General features: G+C 39.4%; 2 protein-coding genes across 2 annotated transcripts in view; both read right to left on the bottom strand.

Moving 5' to 3' along the window:
- The window catches only part of PPIL2 (peptidylprolyl isomerase like 2), a 70,927-nt gene extending 66,397 nt beyond the window's left edge, over window positions 1-4,530 (bottom strand). The window contains exons 1-5 of the mRNA XM_086761796.1: window positions 4,417-4,530; window positions 4,247-4,296; window positions 3,661-3,706; window positions 2,681-2,743; window positions 2,464-2,515 (exon numbers count right to left, since the gene is read on the bottom strand). Of these exons, the coding sequence (XP_086617922.1) occupies window positions 2,464-2,515; window positions 2,681-2,743; window positions 3,661-3,706; window positions 4,247-4,296; window positions 4,417-4,448 (243 nt within the window). The 5' untranslated portion in view covers window positions 4,449-4,530. The remainder of the gene's footprint in view (window positions 1-2,463; window positions 2,516-2,680; window positions 2,744-3,660; window positions 3,707-4,246; window positions 4,297-4,416) is intronic.
- Window positions 4,531-6,003: 1,473 nt separating this feature from the next.
- HIRA (histone cell cycle regulator) overlaps window positions 6,004-18,279 on the bottom strand; it is a 35,920-nt gene continuing 23,644 nt past the window's right edge. The window contains exons 17-25 of the mRNA XM_086761643.1: window positions 17,602-17,706; window positions 16,666-16,814; window positions 15,305-15,466; window positions 14,496-14,554; window positions 13,386-13,491; window positions 11,860-11,982; window positions 10,462-10,625; window positions 8,456-8,544; window positions 6,004-7,880 (exon numbers count right to left, since the gene is read on the bottom strand). Of these exons, the coding sequence (XP_086617769.1) occupies window positions 7,764-7,880; window positions 8,456-8,544; window positions 10,462-10,625; window positions 11,860-11,982; window positions 13,386-13,491; window positions 14,496-14,554; window positions 15,305-15,466; window positions 16,666-16,814; window positions 17,602-17,706 (1,074 nt within the window). The 3' untranslated portion in view covers window positions 6,004-7,763. The remainder of the gene's footprint in view (window positions 7,881-8,455; window positions 8,545-10,461; window positions 10,626-11,859; window positions 11,983-13,385; window positions 13,492-14,495; window positions 14,555-15,304; window positions 15,467-16,665; window positions 16,815-17,601; window positions 17,707-18,279) is intronic.

Here is an 18,279-nt window from a genome sequence, read left to right as displayed (position 1 = left end):
GCATTGCAAAATTTCTTTAACAAGGAAGGCTGGTCCAACAGTTTAGTCACTTGTAGATCGGTTCACAAACATCCAGTTAATAAGAGACTGGCACAGTCCTAGCCCCTGGGGGCACTGTGAAGATAAATATATTAATGATTGCAAGGCTCTCCAATTCTCCACTGAGGGGTCCACTCAAAAATAAAACAGTTAGGATTAGTGAGCATCAAGAGTGCACCATTAACACCACTGTTTCCAAGTAGCCTATTGACTTCTTTAAAATGTTTGGCCTGTAGCAAACCATAACAACAGAAGCATGAGCCACAAAGGATTTCATTATCATTTTTAATTTCAGGACAAAAAAAAAAAAAAGAAAAATTCTCCAGAGCCTCATCACTAATGACGAATCATCAATCTGTGCAAAGTAATTTCATAAGTCACCGTACAAAACGGTGGCACTTCAGCTAATCTAGTTCAACTCCTTTGTAAACAAACTCAGAGTCTTGAGTTTCTGTAAGACACCAACTCATTACAGAAAATATTTTCTGGTTTCCACTATGAGCAAGTTGTACAAGTAACAGAAGGTGCACATACAATGACAGATTAAATATAGGGCAGTACAGCCTAGAGATGCACAAGCTCAACTCACTGACTTCCTCCACCACTTACCCTGCCTTGTCCCATCACGCCCATCACCTTCCTGCCCAATGCCATCCTCCCCGTCCGAAAACCAGAGCTAGCCCTCTGGGAAACAAAGGCTAAATTACAACACTTCCTTCGACCCCACTCTTCAACTTATAGCTCCTCAGGGTTGGATTCAGGAGGGCTGTGTGCCGTTCTGGAGAGCAAGCATAAGTCCAGGTAAACTAACAGATCTCAAAGTCCAACTTCATTTGAGCATTTATGGCTCACCAAGTATATTCTGCACAATCTCCCTGTCTCTATATTACACAAGACCATTAGATACCTTACACTTCTTGGTTAGCATGCACCCAAAGTAATTTTAAACCACATTACGGTTCACAGTCTGAAATGAGAAAACAGATGTCACGGAGCTGCTCTGAGTGAAAAAAATTGATCTGGCAACACCCCAAGACTCCCAACCAATACACAGAGCAGCAAGGTGGTGAGAGGCTGGCGAAAACAAATTAAATTGGTATAATTCCACTCCTTCTCAATAGTACATCGGCCTCTTCGCGTGTGAAGAGAGATCTCAATCATCTCTCCATTGCACAAACACACCTGCAGTTTGCTACAACTGAAGATACTGAGTCTCAGACAGCCTGCGCATGTTTAGAGTTTGGAACGCTGCATCTATATTTAGTGTCTCCTCGTATCTCTCTGCTGGGAAAATCTTTAATCAAACACGATGTTTCAAAGGTAATCTCATACCACAGAGGCCATCTGCAAACCAACCACCAATCCTGGGCAATGGCTGCCACCTAATGCTCGGGAAAGTAACTGCGCTTACTGACGGAAAATGCAAGCTTCAATAGCTCAAGCAACAGCTTCTGTTTAAGTTTTCCTCTATGCTCTCACAAACAATGCACTCTCCTTCAAGACATCAAGAAAAAAAAATCCAACAAGGAAATATAATCAGTATTTAATGTTTATCTGGTGCTTTACAGCTTCACACTACTACAGAAAGTAATCCCTTCATAATTACCATTTATGCAGAAAAAGCAGGGAGAAAAACCACCAAGGCACTGATCTGTGTGAAATGCCAGCCTCACGGTGAAGTAACATGACAAAGGGAGGTCACAAGCATTCTGAAATAAATTGTCAAGATGACTGAAAAGATTTAGCAGCTTAAGCTTACCATTCATAATATTATCTAGTAATCTGCATAAAGTCAAATATCCTTTTGGTTAGGAAACATCATTGCAATTTCAATCACAGATGAAGAGGTGAGTTTGGCAGCTCCTTGCCCTGTACAGAGCAGAATTCTGCTTACACGACCTGGCAGCACAGAGCCCTTTCAGTCCCTGACCAGCCAGACTGTCCAGGCATCACCAGCAGTAACAAAAGAGCTCGTACGTCCATCTATACAGACTTTAATTATGCCATACTTGTAAGAAAGGCAAGATACCCTGGGAGCTTACATAAATGAATTGCACATTTCCTCCGCCACATTATTTACAATTCTATAAAAAAAATAAATAATACAACATTCTCCTTTTTCCATACACACAGTCTGAGGCTGATTATTTTCTACTACAAAGATCATTAACAGAGTAACAGTGAGGGGACACCAGGTCTCAAATCTAGAAACCTCTTTTTTTTTTTAAGCCAAAAAGAGATCCCTAATAAATCTGCACGCTAATTTCAGCAAAGCTGATCTCACAGATATCACACTTCAAAACAGCACTCCCTTTCAACTTTTTTTGCTTTCATTAAGGCATTTTTGTTTCTCCCACACATTAAATAGGAAACGGAGCATAAGGAAAGCAAAGGCATCATGAGAATGCACTTGTCATTACTTACTTCTCCTGTGATTGGATTGGTTCCATATTTCTTTATCCAAGGAATAATGCTCCTGAAAAGAGAAGGGATAAAGCAGTAAGAGACAAGCACCATCAGAAACCTCTACTGATGGGCACGGTTATTTTTGCTAACTTGCCAAGACCAAACGATGATTACACAACTGTAACCAAGCAGTTCAGCAACACAGAAGTAAAGCTATGTGCAGACAGTAACTTACAGTATGTCAAAGACTGTCCCATCTGGTGTGCAAACTGGGTATTCAAAAGGCTGCAGAGACAAACTAGAAAAGAAGTACACATTATTTTTAGCAAAATCAGCTGGAAATCAAGATGACAGAAGCAAGTAACACTTTGGTGATTCACTTGCACATTAAAGCAAGGCCTATACCAGTGAAAATACTGAGTGGCTGCCAATACCCACTACTTGTTTCTACATAAATTAGATTAATGACAAGATCTGTGAAAGGAACTGGTGCAGTTCAGTAACTTGTAGCTGCCAGCACTCACAGCCATAGCGCCATGGGATGCTGTAACACTCCCTCACCTGCTTCCATTGCTATGCTGGGCCTCACCAGCACAAAGGATGATTCAAGAAGACACACTGTCTTTGCACTGAAATGGGCTAGGGAGTAACTGGCACTTCCATCCAGCATTCCATAACCCAGCCAGCTTTTAGCCAAGCAGCAGTGGTTCGTAGATGTGGATGGTAACTTCCTGACCTAATCAATTTACAAGAGGATGTCTAACCCAGATCTACTAACTCCCCTCTTTCACTCCAATACCTCAAGCAGTAAACTCTAAACACAAAAAAATTAGCATAAATATTCCTTCAATCTATCTCATCACTGCCTCAGAAAGACGACTGATTGACCAAGCATATTCTGAGCAAGGAAAAGTAGATTCAAGCCCTAATTACAGATTTGAAAGACTGGAATTTACAAGATAATAATCCTGAACTATTTTATCACTCGTGTTTTCTTTTAGCCATCAGACCGAATCTCAGCAATTTCCACGTTCATTGTGGAAAGTATAGATATTGTTTCAGTTCTTATTCAGGTTTTTATTGCTGCATTGCTACAGCAGGCGCAAGTCAATGGAAGTAACTACTTTGGAAGAACATGGCTTCACTAGTAGGACATCAACAGCCTGACGAATAGATCTGTCATTTAATAACGATAGCGTAAATTTGTTGCCTTACCTGCAGTGATCAAACGATAAACGTCTAAAATTAGTTCGTGGAAGGTCTGTTTATGGGGAAAAAACCAACAGGATTTAAATAAATATACATGTATTCTAGGTAACAAAGAAACACTTGAAAGTTACCATTTGCTATTTACATGGTGGCAATTTACTGAGAACAAGTATAAGTACACTAAACCTTACAAAACTGTAACTAGAATCTGACTTCTCCTGCAGAGCACAAGTAGCCACCTCAACTGAAATTACACAATCAGAAAAAAAAAAAAAAAAAAGAGAACTCTGACAGACTGAGAGCACTGGGTTTAAATTTGACGATTAATGCTGTAACCACCTCCAAGCTCTGCCCCACCGGCGGGCACAGAACCTGCTGAAGGCAGGGACAGCTCATCCGGGCGCTAAACCTCGAATTTCTGCCCTTTTCACCCTGATGGGCACCACAGACTTTAGGACGAGTTCGGGAGGAGCCGGGACACCCCCGCTGCAGCCCGAGGGCGCTCTGCCCGGGGAGCTGACTCCAGCAGCCCCCCCCCCCGCAGCTAAAAGACCCCGCTGAAGGGAACGGGGGGCACCCTTCACCCCCTCACCTGCTTTCTTGCCGCCGTAGAACTGGGTGTACTCCGCGCACGTGATGTACCTGCCGAGACAGCGCGGTCACTCACCGGCACCCACCGCCATCGCCGCCCCCTCCCCACACCCCGCCGCTGCGCGCACCCCGGGAGGGCCCCCAGGCACCCCCCGCCCCGCCCGCACTCACATCTTGTCCTTCTGGTGCTGCCTCTTCCCCATGGCGGCGGCTCAGCCCGGCGGCCCCCGGGAACGCGCCTGCCTGGCCCCACCAACCCGCCTATGCCCGCACGGCTGCGGCCGCAGCTCCCTTCCGCTGCCGGTGCGTCGGCGAAAAGCTCCGCTGCGGAAACACGGGCGGCGGGCGGCGTTCCGGGGCCGAGCCGGCCTGAGCGGGGCGGGAAACGCGGGAGCGAGGCGGGCGGTAGAGGCTGAGCCGCGGCACTGGCAGCTGCATAACGCACACGGATAAAATGTGTGTGCGGCATTTCGCCTGTCTGAAGACGAGCCTGTTCCCTAGTACTGGCGCCCAGCTAAAATCTGATTTTATATATTGGTGTAGGTCCTCCCTTATCGGCGGCAGGGAAGGCCCGAGTCTGCCAGGTGGCCCAGCCAGGAGGTCTGATCGCCCCTAAGCCCTTCCCCACTTCCCCGTCCAACACACTAATTAATAAAAGCTCCTTGGTTGTTCAACACAACCTGCCCCTGGAGTGTTCCTCGTTGATTTTGCTGCAGGTTTCCTTTGATAATGTAATGCAGCCTTAAACGGGTTTTCACAGCCCTCATCTGAAAAAAAAAAAGGCAGGTGCTGAATTTAAGCAGAAAATGCTAAAATACCCCATTTAACAAAAGTGTTCATCTTAATTTAAATATATTTTGTTGCATGGAATCTAAAACTGCAATATTCCTATTCTGTCAGGCAGTGACAGAACCTCCCACGAAAAAAATTGGTAGAAAAACCTACATAGTGCCTAATATGGAGACAGCTCTTCATAAAAAAAAAAGTATTTCAGCCTCTCTTCAAAGACTTAATGACAAAGAACAACTTACTTTCCCTTAGCTAATTACCTTTAAATCCTATTAAATTGCATTCATTACAAAATTGGCATGAACTTATAAGGCTGAACAGAGGATGGCCAGAGCCTAAACATCTTACCTTCAGCAGAGGAGACAGCCACTTGCCTCAGAGCTTTCACTGCACGAACACCTCCGAAACTATCCGTGCTTGATTTCTTCTCCTCGTTAAACCATCAACTTGGCAGCTGCCTACACAGAACAATGAAAAGTCAAAATCCACGGAAGCCGATAGCCAGACTCCCACTGACTGCACCGGGCTTTGGACCAGACCTACCTTTTCCCCGGAACACACTTTTTTTAATCATTTAATCATATTTTAATCATTTAATCATTAATCATTTCAGCGGGTTGCTTGCCTGCATACACGAGCACAAGACAAGCACAACCTGCTCTAGTTGCAGATGCCCCTGCCCATGGCAGGGGGGTGGAACTAAATGACCTTTAAACGTCCCTTCCAACCCAAACATTTCATGATTCTGATTCTACTCGATGAGGAACACAATGCCTGTTCCCATGAGTGTCAACTAATTGGCAAGTACTATAAACAGTACTATAAACATTTTGGACCAGGGGTCAGGGGAACATGGATGGCTCACCTCATCACCTTGACTTTCCCCACCAGGTACATGCAGAATTAAGCTGTGCTGTCACTACATTTCCCACTGCTTGTTGAACGTTCACTGACGCCATACTGAAGAACAGCTGTTAGATCAGTTGTTTTTATTGCTCTTCAAGACACTTCAGTCAATGTGCACATGAGATTGCTGTACAAAGAAGTAATCCTGTGTTCATCAGGTCTGGCAACAGGAGGCAACAAAACCCTCCAAATGTGAGGGTTTGTTGCCTTAAAGAACACATCCCTATCTCTGGGATCCAGACAACCATGTAACTGCAGAGCCACCTCTCTGATGAGGGTCAGTCCCCTTCAGCCAAAGTCCACAGTAGCACAGCTAGTCCTTGTCGTGGCTGAAGGTTAAAGGATATTGTTTGTTTCTGCTAGAAGTTTAGGGGAGAAACTGCTCTTCTATAAGTGTTTAAAATACACATACTCATTTCAATACTGATTTTCTTACTCAAAAACATCTCAAAGTAAGAGAATAAGTTGAGATACACTCGAATAGCTAGGTCCTAGAAAGAACCAACACATACACTTGCTTCTTTCCCAGCACCAAGCATACTTTGGGGAAGAAAACAAGTTGATTGATTTGGTTTCAGTGCAATTCCAAAACCACTCCACAAGTGAACTGCTGCCAGGGCACCAGCTCTATTTTGTTATTACAAAATGCCATAAGGAACATGGCCGTAACTGCACAAAGCTGATTTCTTGTTGCAGTGCTGACCACTTTCACCAGCGGTCCGGGAGCCCATTTTGCTTTGTGCTGCCTGAGATAATAAGAACTCCCACGCAGCTCCTGCTCCCTCCGCTGAGATGTGGCTCCAAGAAAAAACATAGCTGCTCTAGGGAGATCACAAGTACTTGTCTGATCACGCTTTCAGAGGAAAGATCACCCAGACGATATTATTTATTTCTAGACATGTTAACATGACTCAGCCTGCATTGACATTTCTGGAGAAGCTTGTGCCCTTTGTAGTAATTCAAGACCATGTTTTTGCTTTTTGTTTTTTAAACCAATGCAATGTTCATTTATTTTTGTACTTACAAAAAGAGCCACCCCATTGTATCCCTCCCCCCAAATGCCTTTTACAAACATTTAAAAATTAAAAACCAGATGATGACATGTTAATTTGGTAGCATTATTTTGAAACATAGCTTTTTGTAATTAGAGTTAAGTTTCCTACAAGATGACTTTGTAGAGATAGCCTGATTATCGGCCAAATAAAATTCCATATTACAAGTTAGCAAATTCTAGTACAAAAATAGTCCATGTGTTAGAACAGCCTCTTATTATTAATATTATATTCACAGGAAAGAGTCTATTGGCTGCATAATACCTTAATATTTATGAAATTTCTTTTTATGTGGCTCATTCATCTAATTTAATATAGTGTTGAGCCTCAATAAATCCTCAGGCAAAAAACCCTAAACAGGGTTAAATATGCTGATCAGTGTACTCTGAAGTACTGTGCTTTTCACAGGACATCCAAGAAACCCCACAAACAGTTCTCAGCTAGTTTTGATATCAAAATCAGATCCAGATCCAAAAGGACCCCCCTGAAGTACATATCCACGACTTTCCATAGAAACAGAGGCCACAGCTTCGATGGTTAAGTTTCACTTGGGAAACGGTCTAGCTCATCCGCTCATCATTTTCATGAATCCACTTGTGAGCTTCTTTGAAAACGAAAGCAGGTCACTCCTGAAGCATCTGAGACCCTTACAGCACTGCTCTCTTCAGGAGTGTCCCTACTGACCGGGCTCTTGCTCCTCTTCTGTCTCTGGTTAATGCTGTTCAGCAGTTTCTCTCGGACCAGGCCCCGCAGGGAAAATCTGAGGAAATGCTACTTGTCTCTCAAGATGTCTAGCTGCTCTTGATATTCTGTGAAAAGCCTCTGGAAGCGGAGGTTCTGTCCAATAACAGGAAGAAGCTCTTTCAATAGTTCTCTCTTTCGTAAACCCTGCACGAAAACCACAAAAACATCCTCAGAACATATTACTTGGTATCATGACTATATTCCACAGAGCTGTTTAAGATTCATGCCCTTTTTCCTGCCTGGAGAGAGCTGTGTATTTTATGTTCTTACTCTGCTAACATGACTCCTAGAATAAAAACTGTCTTTACATTTATATACTCATGAAGCTGGAGCAGTTACAGACTCCAGGCATGCTCTGAGAAGGGAAGACATTTCATTGGCATGTCAATATTTCAAAGTTGCTGTCTGAAGAATGTGGAGACCTGAACATGCAACTCTGCTCCATCTGTGTGATACTCAAGACGGCATCAGAGCTGAGACTGTGGCAATAACCATCTGTCTACGGTTTCACATGAAATAAATACAAATGCCATGGGAGGAAGCCTGCTTATAAAATTAGAGAACAGTATGGGAAGGGTTCCAGGATCAGCAAAAATAACCTGTGATTGCTTTTTGGCCATTAAGTTTAATCATATTTTAAGTTCTATTGTCTATTCATGTTCTGCAATTTTAATGGGAAACTCTTCCTTGTTCTTCGTTAAACTATTATCAGGACTTACCATAACTGTTGATTCCCACTGACTTCCAGCTGAGTAATGGACTGGACCCAGTAAATCCTTGCATAATTCTCGCAAACGATATTCAAACCCTGAATATTATCAGAAAATAAAGTCACATTCATAAGCGTTACACTATATATAGCCACTCCACAATGCAACTGACAACATTCAGGAAAGAGTTAAAAGTACCTAAAATAAAATAAAGCCAAAACCATTTATTTCTGAAAAAGTATATTATTCTTCTAACAGCAAATATTTGGAAAGAGAAGATGATTTGTAAAGGATTTATTTTTAGATTTCCAAAAGGTTTTATTTTAAGTTCTCAAAACCAAAACCACTGCTAAAGATGATCTACAATATGGAGAAAAACTGAAATAGTTACTCCAGTTTGTTTTGAGCTGCTATGATCTCAAATCTCGCTCCCTCTTCCACATAGATACCAGCTTTTTTTTTTTAAAAAAAAACCAAACAAAAAACAAAACAAACCAAAAAACATTGGAAAACTGATGGACTTCAACAGCCAAAGAACTAGTACAACAGAGTTATCACAAGAAAAGTTGGAAAGAAGACATCTCTTAAACTCTTAGTGAAAGCGCTTATGACAAAACTTAAAAGGATCCAATTAATATGCACAAGAATTAAAAAAAAAAAAAAAAAAAAAAAAAGAAAAAAAACCCTTAATAAAACTGCACAGCTTCCAGGCCAGCTGTAGTCACCTGAGGAGGTGACTAATCAGAGGAGGGAATTCTCTTGCATGTAACAAAGTCATCTGTTCAAGAGTAACATGTCAATCAATGTATAATAGGTTGAATATTTTAGTGAATTAGAATTCATTAAATGTTGAAATCAGCATAGGAATGAAGGGTCAACAATAGGATGTACAATTTTCAAAATTTAGCAGACCTAGAAAACTAGTGAAACAGTAATACACGTATGGCAAAGCAGAATTTGCAGTGACATCCAGTGTATACACACATGCAAGGCAGTGACGCTTGCGCGGTGCAAGATGAACCCTGCACACAGAGTAGAGAGGTTGTAAATTAGCAAAGACTTTTAAAAGCATAACCGTCTCTTCAACATATGACCCAACATGAACATTTTAATTTCAACTTGGCAAGGGCAGAGAGAATCATATGTAGTTGATCAAGCTCTCTTGTTAAATAAAGTAGGGGTCAAAAGGCAAGAATTAATGAGCTCAATTTTAATTCTGCCAACGCCTATAAGGTGGCCTAACACGAACCATTTTGCTTCCCTCTGTGTAAAAGGATTATGCATGGTGAGGAATAAGGCTGAATTAATACAATGGGAGCTACTAAATGTAGAATGCAGACATGCAGAGAAACAACAGAGATCTTTAGAATCCAAGAAGCATAAAGTCAGTTGGTTAATCTTATTTAACGTAATAGCATAGAGATATGTATTCACACATAACAAATTTACTTGTGCATTTCTTTCCTCACAGAATTTAACCTAGGGAGCTCACCAGTACAGGCTATTGAAATTTTAGACTGTAAAAAAGTATAAAGCACAAGTAACACAAGCAAATTCTCTGCAGTTTTATGTGCTTTGGTACAAAGTGTCAGAGACCGAGCAACTCTTCCATTTCACATCAGGCAGCAATTGTCAGTTAGCTGAGGAATGCTACAGATTTTACAAGGTGTTGCTCATTCCTCTGAAACATCTGTAGTTGCTGCCAGATAATACATATGATATGCCTGACAGACCACTGCACTTTTTTTACAATGCAGTTCCTACTGTTGAAGTCCACAGATGGCACTGTTTCCCCAGAGCACGATCTGTTCACAGTCTGGGAGATCTGTTAAAATGGGAGCACTACAGGAAGCAAATGCGCTTCAGCAGTTTGTTTCGAAGTAAACACCAAGACCAGAAACCAAGTGCTAAAAGAAGAATGTTAAGTGCAATCATACATACACGTGATGTTAATAAAGCATTTCTTAAAAATCTGTGAGAGCTGCAAAGAAGGAACACAGCGTGGCAGGTCTCACCTTCATTAACCAGGTACCGTGCATAGATAAGGAGCCAGTGGCGATATTCATGACTGGACTGTAACATAAGTGCTGCTGCTATCTGGTTCTCCAGGTATGCAAGTGTTGTTTCTTGTTGCACTAAATGAGGCATGGAGAACAATCTTGCAGCTTGCCTTCCTGAACTATAAAACCAAAGAAAAATTAACATGCCAGCGACAAATTCAGACACTAGTTGAAGGAATATATATATATATATATATTTGTAATACAAGCTATTCTACACTTATCTTTCAGAGACACCCAGTGCTTCCAGAGTTCAAGCTTTTAATGACAAAGGCAGCACTTCACAGCCAACTGCCTTCCCCTCCACTGGACAATTTATAAGTATCAAGGTCCACAGAGGGTTTTCTGCCTCCTGTTCTTTTTTCTTTTCCTTTCATCTGTCTTCTCTTTAAAAACATAGGCTTTTCAGTGACCAAGGGCTCCTAAATGTTTATAGGAAATCCAAGTGACTGCCTTTACCCTTCTTTGGCCCTCGCAGGTGAAAGTCACAAAACAAACACAAGATATAAAGTTAGCCTAAAGCATTTAAAGGATTCCTTGCAAATAAATATATTGTCATAAGAAGGCAAATTTGAAAAAAAAAAAAAAAAACCAACAAAACAATTACTTCCTTTTTAAAAAAAAAAAAGGCTGTTTTTTCAGTCTAATATTTTCTCTCTCTCAAAAAGAGAGTGTTGTTTGTTTGGATTTCAAATATATTTCCCAATTAATCCCCTTGCCCCACAGAATAAAATTCTATACAGTTTTTTCACACTAAAAAAAATTAAACTCAGATGTGAAGGACCAAAACAGCACCAAAATCTGCCTGGAAACTCTAATTCAAATCCAGGTGAGGATGGGCTATTAAATTACCTACAGGAGTCTGCTCTGGCTCACACAATTCCCTGGTGATATTTTCAAATGTTAAAAATATGCATTAGATGACTAGTCACTCAACTTTCTCAAAGACTTCATTAAACAGATCCCTTGAGGACAACTGAATTACTCAAAATCTGTAGGCCTACTCCAAAGCTGGTAAACTAAAAATTAAAATGTAAAATATAAGACATTCAGTTTAGCTAATCAAAATATTACATGTACAGAATTGCCAAATACTTTATCCATCCAATAAAGAAAAGCCTTAAAATGATTAAGTTTAGAGCATGCTTTCCTGCCCCCCAAACAATCACTAAGGAACATTAAGATACAGACTATAAATGTGCAAAGGTTAAAAAAAAAAAACCCACTCTATGAGCTATTGATAATTTTCAGTGCCATTAGCATCTTAAGAACTCACTCATTCAAGCACATGAATAAATTATAGGTAAAAAAAAAGACAAACAAGCCGATCAAATGAAGCAATTAAGTGCGTACTTTGATGTTCGTCCCTGTATTACAGCTAAGGGCCCAGAACACAGCATGGCTTCTTGGGATGGTAAACTATTCCTGAAGTCCGCACATTGTGCTAGAGAGTCCTGTTTGTCAGAAACAAGATTCCTGAAAAAAAAGCAAACAAACAAACACACACCAAGTTTGAGGAGAGTAGGCAGTCATATCAGGGGATCCAGTTCTGTTCTGCCTCAAAGCCTGACGTGTATTTTCACAGAAAATAAAAAAAAAGACCAAGGGAATCAGTGGCTCAAAACAATGCTAAGTTTAGACCTCCAGACAGCTCAAAGGTAAAATGGCACAGATATTTTAAATGCCATTTACTGCTTTATCATGTTTAAATTTGTATGATGACTGAAGGGGTTGCTCTTTTATATATTTACACAGCAGTGGTACAAACTAAAAGATGACAGCAAATTCAGAATTATGGCTGAGCGCCTGTCCTCTGCTCCTTATTAACTGCAAAAATTTCTGTGTAATTTCTCAGTTTATCTAGAGAACAAATAAGGTGTTTTTTTTTTCTTTTCCAAAGGATTCACATCAATTAGTTGACTAATAACAATTATTCTAAGGAGGACTTAATAGAATAAGCCCTTTCATCAAGCATGCTCATTATACTAAGTACCACAATTATATTAAGACAGCAACATGTTTTTTTCCCCTCTTAGAAAGACAACAAAGAATCTGTTTTGGAAAGACACTGAAAATAATTTAACCATGGAAATTTTTAATGGGAAATTATGCCTTGACAGGAGTAAGGGAATCCATGGGGAAAGTCCATCTGATACTCAACAAGGCACAGACTCTTACGTAGCCTTTCCTTGTCTTTAGGACATCAGTAATGACTCTTCCATGGGAATTCTCTGAGGTATAATGATTTCTTCTTTCCTCCCCCACCTGACTCACTATCTTCATTAAACTTTTACATCTTGGAGACAAAGAGCTCTCTTCAAACTTGACTGGTCATCAGATCCAGAAAAACACTACGGAGTGATGGGGACTGACAAAGTCAGGCACATACATGTGGAGGATTGGAGTGCATAGGTACTATTTTCTCGGAAAATCGAGGAAAATAATTTTAACATGTCTAAACTCCCAACAAAACTCTGAAAATTGTTTTGACTAATTTTCCAGAACTGCAGTCTTTTACACAAAAAAAGTTAATTGTAAGGCTAGATTATCTTTAACTATTGCCAACTGCTTGCCAGACTCAACTGATGTACATCAGCAAAAGTATATATAGGTGTACACTAATAAATAAAAGAGTATGCACCATGTAGGGAAGAGTGATAAAGTAAGCTGTAGTTTAACTTTTTAATTTTTAAAATTTATTTTAAACATAATAAATCATAAGATTATAATAAAGCCTAGACATACAATAGTGAACCAAATCAAAACTGAGTCTGGGGTGTGATCCTATTCAGACTAACCTTCAAAATACGGAGTGAAACAGTAAATCAGAATACAGGCCAGTTCAGCCAAGTTGAAAAGGCAGGAAATACATAACTTACCACGTAGAAAGAGAAGGATTAAAACAGTATGCCTTTCCATCAGACATGCTCATTACAGGTATACCATGCTGAGTCAGCAAGATCTGAGAGACAGTTGCATCACTTCCTACAAGTCAAACCAGACCAACAGATTTCTTTTGGAATCAAATCACAATAGTAAAAAATGCTACCCACCATTGATTATCAGTCATAAATACCAACAGAAAAAGATTCGGTCAATGCTATTCTCAAGCACTGATAGGAAACTCAAGACACAAGATAATGAGGGTAAGCACCAGGCTCAGTGCAGTAGCATTAAAATCTTTCGCAAAATCCATTATCAAATCTTGATGTTACAATTTATGCAGAACATGAGCTTACTTGGAAACATTCTCCATATCTAGGGGCAATCTTCAGCAATTCTGCCATGTCTTCTGTAACCCAAGAAGCCTTTATTTTTCTTTTTCCCATTAAGTTAAAATGCTAAAAACCAGCATACTTAGAAAAGTGTGCTCTCTAAGAACGTAGCCTAAGTGGGACAGCTGGAATCTCTCATTTCCCAGCATAATCCAGGCCCAGGGTTTGTGCATGTAACTTCTAATGATGACATCTGCAAACTGCTAGTACAACTACTTCTCTAGTTTTGATTAGTACTGTATGAATTAAAGCTGAAATAGAAGCCAATATGCTCTGAGACACTGCTTTTTTGATTTGTGCCAGATACTGGCAATGATAGAAACTGAAGATCTTGAAATAATGAATCAGAAGAGAATCAGTTGTGTTTCATCATTAAGATAATAAATATGCAAAGTACACACAGAGAAATTTACTGTAATAGCAGATTTACATTAAATATTTCTTTAGTGATCTTCGCAACACTGAATTTTCACATTCAGAAGCAAGACAGAATACAATTAGCTACAGAATCTTGTACAAGTCTATTCCCTGCTGATATTCTCATCTCAGTTATTTCTACAGTATTTCAGCATTGCCAATTACTTCCCTTTATTGCACAATAACAAAGGAAAATTATTTAAGCTTTTCAGGTTTTGAAAAATTTCAGCATATTCAGAAATGGCACTAAATAGTACAGGTGGACTCAAAGGTTGGTTACTAAATGATTTTTATTACCTGAAAATATTGTTTGCAAAGACTCATCTCTAACAATGGCTGTCTGCTTGTGAACGTCCCTGAAAAAAAAAAGGACAAGTCAGAGTTTACAAACAACTGAAAGTTCCAAAATCATTTAACAAATGCATTTCTTCAATATTCATGACAAAGTGGGGTTTTTGGGGGAGTATGATAGTTTTGACATTTTCTTCATTGCTTCAACAAAATTATTTTGTCGAACTCAAACCCCTATGGCAAGACAGAAGTCAACAGCAGAAAACAACTTTTATGGCTCTTTATCAGGAAACCTCATTACAGCTAAGCAAACACTAAGGATCCAAACAACTCCTTTAGGAGCTCTGACTTGCATGAGACATTAGGTTCAATTCAACAACTGTAAACAAGTACTGCGGTTTTAATCTTCATATCTTGAAGATGGCTAGAGTACTTCTAACTCTGAAACTCGTGTACTTTATTGGCTAAGTATGACGGAAATTGGAAGTATCCATATTTCTCCTTTCCCCCTGCCCCAATCCATTCCATATGCATGACAACTCTACCCTAGGTAGGCTGTTTAAACTAGTAACTTCTAGCTCATCTTTATCTTCCTTCTAGAATCAAATTCAATATTATGGACTGTCCGAGAACAGAGAAGAAACAGGATCCAAGTCCTGCCCAACTAACTCTTCATATTATATCCAAAAGTGGACTTGTGTTTAGACCTGATGGGGTTTAAGCCTAAGTTTCAACAGCAACGCATTGACACAATTAAACAGAGATATCTATAAAAATCAGCCCAGCCAGCTGCTGCAGCCTGACATGGTACTTACCAAACAGAGAGCGTAGCAGCAGTGGTGAGAGCCATGATGTAACAACCTGTGCAATGTAGGGTGGAAATGGGTGTATTCAATATTATAGGAGGAAGAAGGCGACGACCACAAGCTGAAAATACTGACAACATTCGTTTCTCACAGGCTACACTTACAATCTCACTAAAAAGAAAAAAAAAGAAAAAAAGAAAAAAGAAACATTTACATTTTGTTAAATATGAGTAGCACAAAACTAGACTGATTTCTTAAGTTACCATACAAGCTGGGCCAATTCCCCAGAATGTAACTAATATAGCTTTTAAAAAAATCCTGGGTACCAAAAGGAAAGGTCAAAAACTAGATAGATTATACATGTGTGTGTATATATATATATTATATGTATATATGTGTGTGTGTGTGTGTGTGTGTGTATATATATATGTATATATGCATTCCATGCCTCCCTAATTTGATTGTAACTATGATAGTCTAAGGAGATGGGCAAGAGAAGGTTTGCAGGCAGAGATGGTATCTTTTATCAGACCAAGAGGCATAGTTAGAAATACAGTAAAGCTTCTGGGTACACTCAAGCTCTCCTTCAGGCCTGTACTTGTATTTAGCTTTAAAATCTGCTGCTTCTTTTTCAGACCCGGACATGGCTCCAGCTTCAGAAATATACTTTCAATTTAAACTCTAAGGTTGGAACTAAACAGAGTTGAGAAAAATAAAGAGAAAAAAAATAGCAAAATATTCAGGAAAATACTTCTAAGTCACAAAACATCCTGTTTTAGATCTTTCATTCTTTAGTAGTTAGCACTTGAACAACTGTCACTTAGAATTATTTAGTCAACTTTAAAGAAGAAATTTAAAGGAGAAATTTAAATGTACAGGAAAATAGTTGTAACTGGCTAATGAGAACTTGTGGTGCTTTAAGACTGCATAGAGCTAATACCTGGAGTGAAACTGGTCCTCTAAGAATAGTACATATTTTTATCCACAAAACATTTATTATGAAAGGTTGCATAAAAATTACAATCGAGAGTGATAAAACCAGTAAATAGCAGTAGTCAACAGAAATAAGTCGTAATTCCTACAAAAAACTCCACAGGATAAGTTTAAGAGCACCAATGTATTAGACTAGGTTAGCTGGAAGGGAAATAGGACATCTTGAGCAAAGCCCAAAGAATCACAGAAATCCCTACCAGAAGTGATCTAGTTAATCAACTTTTCTAAATAAGTAGATGAAAATATCTTTAAAGTCTCTACTTCATTTGTAAATATGTGGGTTTAGGCATAATTAACTTCCTGCAAAGTGTACTTTTGTACCCCGGGAATGTTTTTTGGCTTTCAGGACTCTCTTTCTCCAAAATACAGTCTCTTACCAGCTTCCCGCTGCAGTGAGAATTCGACTGGTGAGGACGGTCTCCCATTCCTTTCCTTCTCGATTACACTTTAACCTGCTCAATTTTGAACCTCCCACTGTGGTCACTTCATTCTCCACTTCAAGGTACATTGATGGATCTGAACTTACCTGAAATACAGAAAATAAGATACTTTTTGGAAGAGGAAAAGAACTATTCAAAAAAGCAGCAACTGCTATTAGAGCCAAAATAATTCCATCTTTAAGAATGGATTTAAGTATGGCATTCTCTGTTTAAAGTGGCTTCAAAATATACTGTGGTACTTCAAAAGAAGCAGACCTCTGAAACTCAGTCTTGGCTAGAACACAAATCATTTATTTGTACTCCGAGCATAAGAATAAGGAAAGGTTGTGCTAGTCTGTGCTTCCTAATTAAGGGCACCAGATCAAGTCTAGATGTGCCCAGTCTCCCTACAATCTTGCAATTAGAACCAGACTACCACAGCCTAAACACGCTGAAAAATTATTTCATTAATACCTAAAGTACCACTTATTTGCCTGCCTCTTCAGATGTGGAGCACCCCCAGAAAGCTCTCGGAAAATACTTACTTTTCTCTCCAGCCGTGTGCTACCAACACAGCTGTAATAACTGCAGCAGTTACTCCCGTTGGAGACTCTTATCTTTACAACAAGCTTTGGTTAACCAGGAGGGACTGATGAACCAGAGGTATTCCTCTAAGTTTAGCTAGTTCAGAAGCGTCCTATTTTTAGCTGATTTGCCATTAACTTTTCTCACATAAGCATATTCTTAGCAACTGAAGTATACCATCTTGCTTGCTTGAACAAATACATGTATTCAATCGTTAATTTATCAAAGGATTCAAATAATCAAAGAATATATTTAAAAAGCAGGATTTTTAAAAAGTATTCAGCTTTTTTTCCTTTGTAGTCCACTTACTTGCAAAGTAAATGATTTCTGTGGGATTGGAGTTGGCAGTTTAAGTGCTAATGCTGGCGCAGACATGCAACCAGCATCCTTCTCAGAGGCCAGTGTAGCTGGGGACTGGAAAAAAAAAAAATTGCAAAAGTAGTTAATTTTTTTCCATTAAAAAAAGTTAAAACCAAATATATTCTATAATATAGACTGATTTGAAATATTTTTAAAATTACAAATAATGCCAATTGCAAATATTAATCTTTTCCCAATTAGTTGTATAAATACAAATTTTAAAATATAGCTTCTAAGAATTAAAAAACCAAACCAGATTAGATGTGGGGTCTTTTTTTATAGCCCCCTCCTTTTTCAGTTGCAACTAATTAATGGAAATTCTGGCACATTGCATGGGAAACATAAGCTGTGAATACTGAAAGCAGAGATATCTACATGCCCTAAAATGACAGAAACTCTAATTCACGGTTCCTATGAAATTCATAACCATTTAAGTCATCATATCCAAGTCACTCTCTTGTGCTTGGGCCACTCTCCATCAAAGAACACCAAAAACTGATGGTGTTTCATTTTATTCTATACAGTCATTTGGCAGGCTATCACAACTTAGCATGCTGGTACCATTTTGTAAGTAGCTGCATATTTATATAAAGGATTGACATTTGCCACACCATGTGCATCTGCTTT

Source organism: Chlamydotis macqueenii, chromosome 17 (assembly GCF_036417535.1).
Source record: "Chlamydotis macqueenii isolate bChlMac1 chromosome 17, bChlMac1.mat, whole genome shotgun sequence".
Lineage (NCBI taxonomy): Eukaryota > Metazoa > Chordata > Aves > Otidiformes > Otididae > Chlamydotis > Chlamydotis macqueenii.
This window is presented reverse-complemented; position numbering and strand designations above follow the sequence as displayed.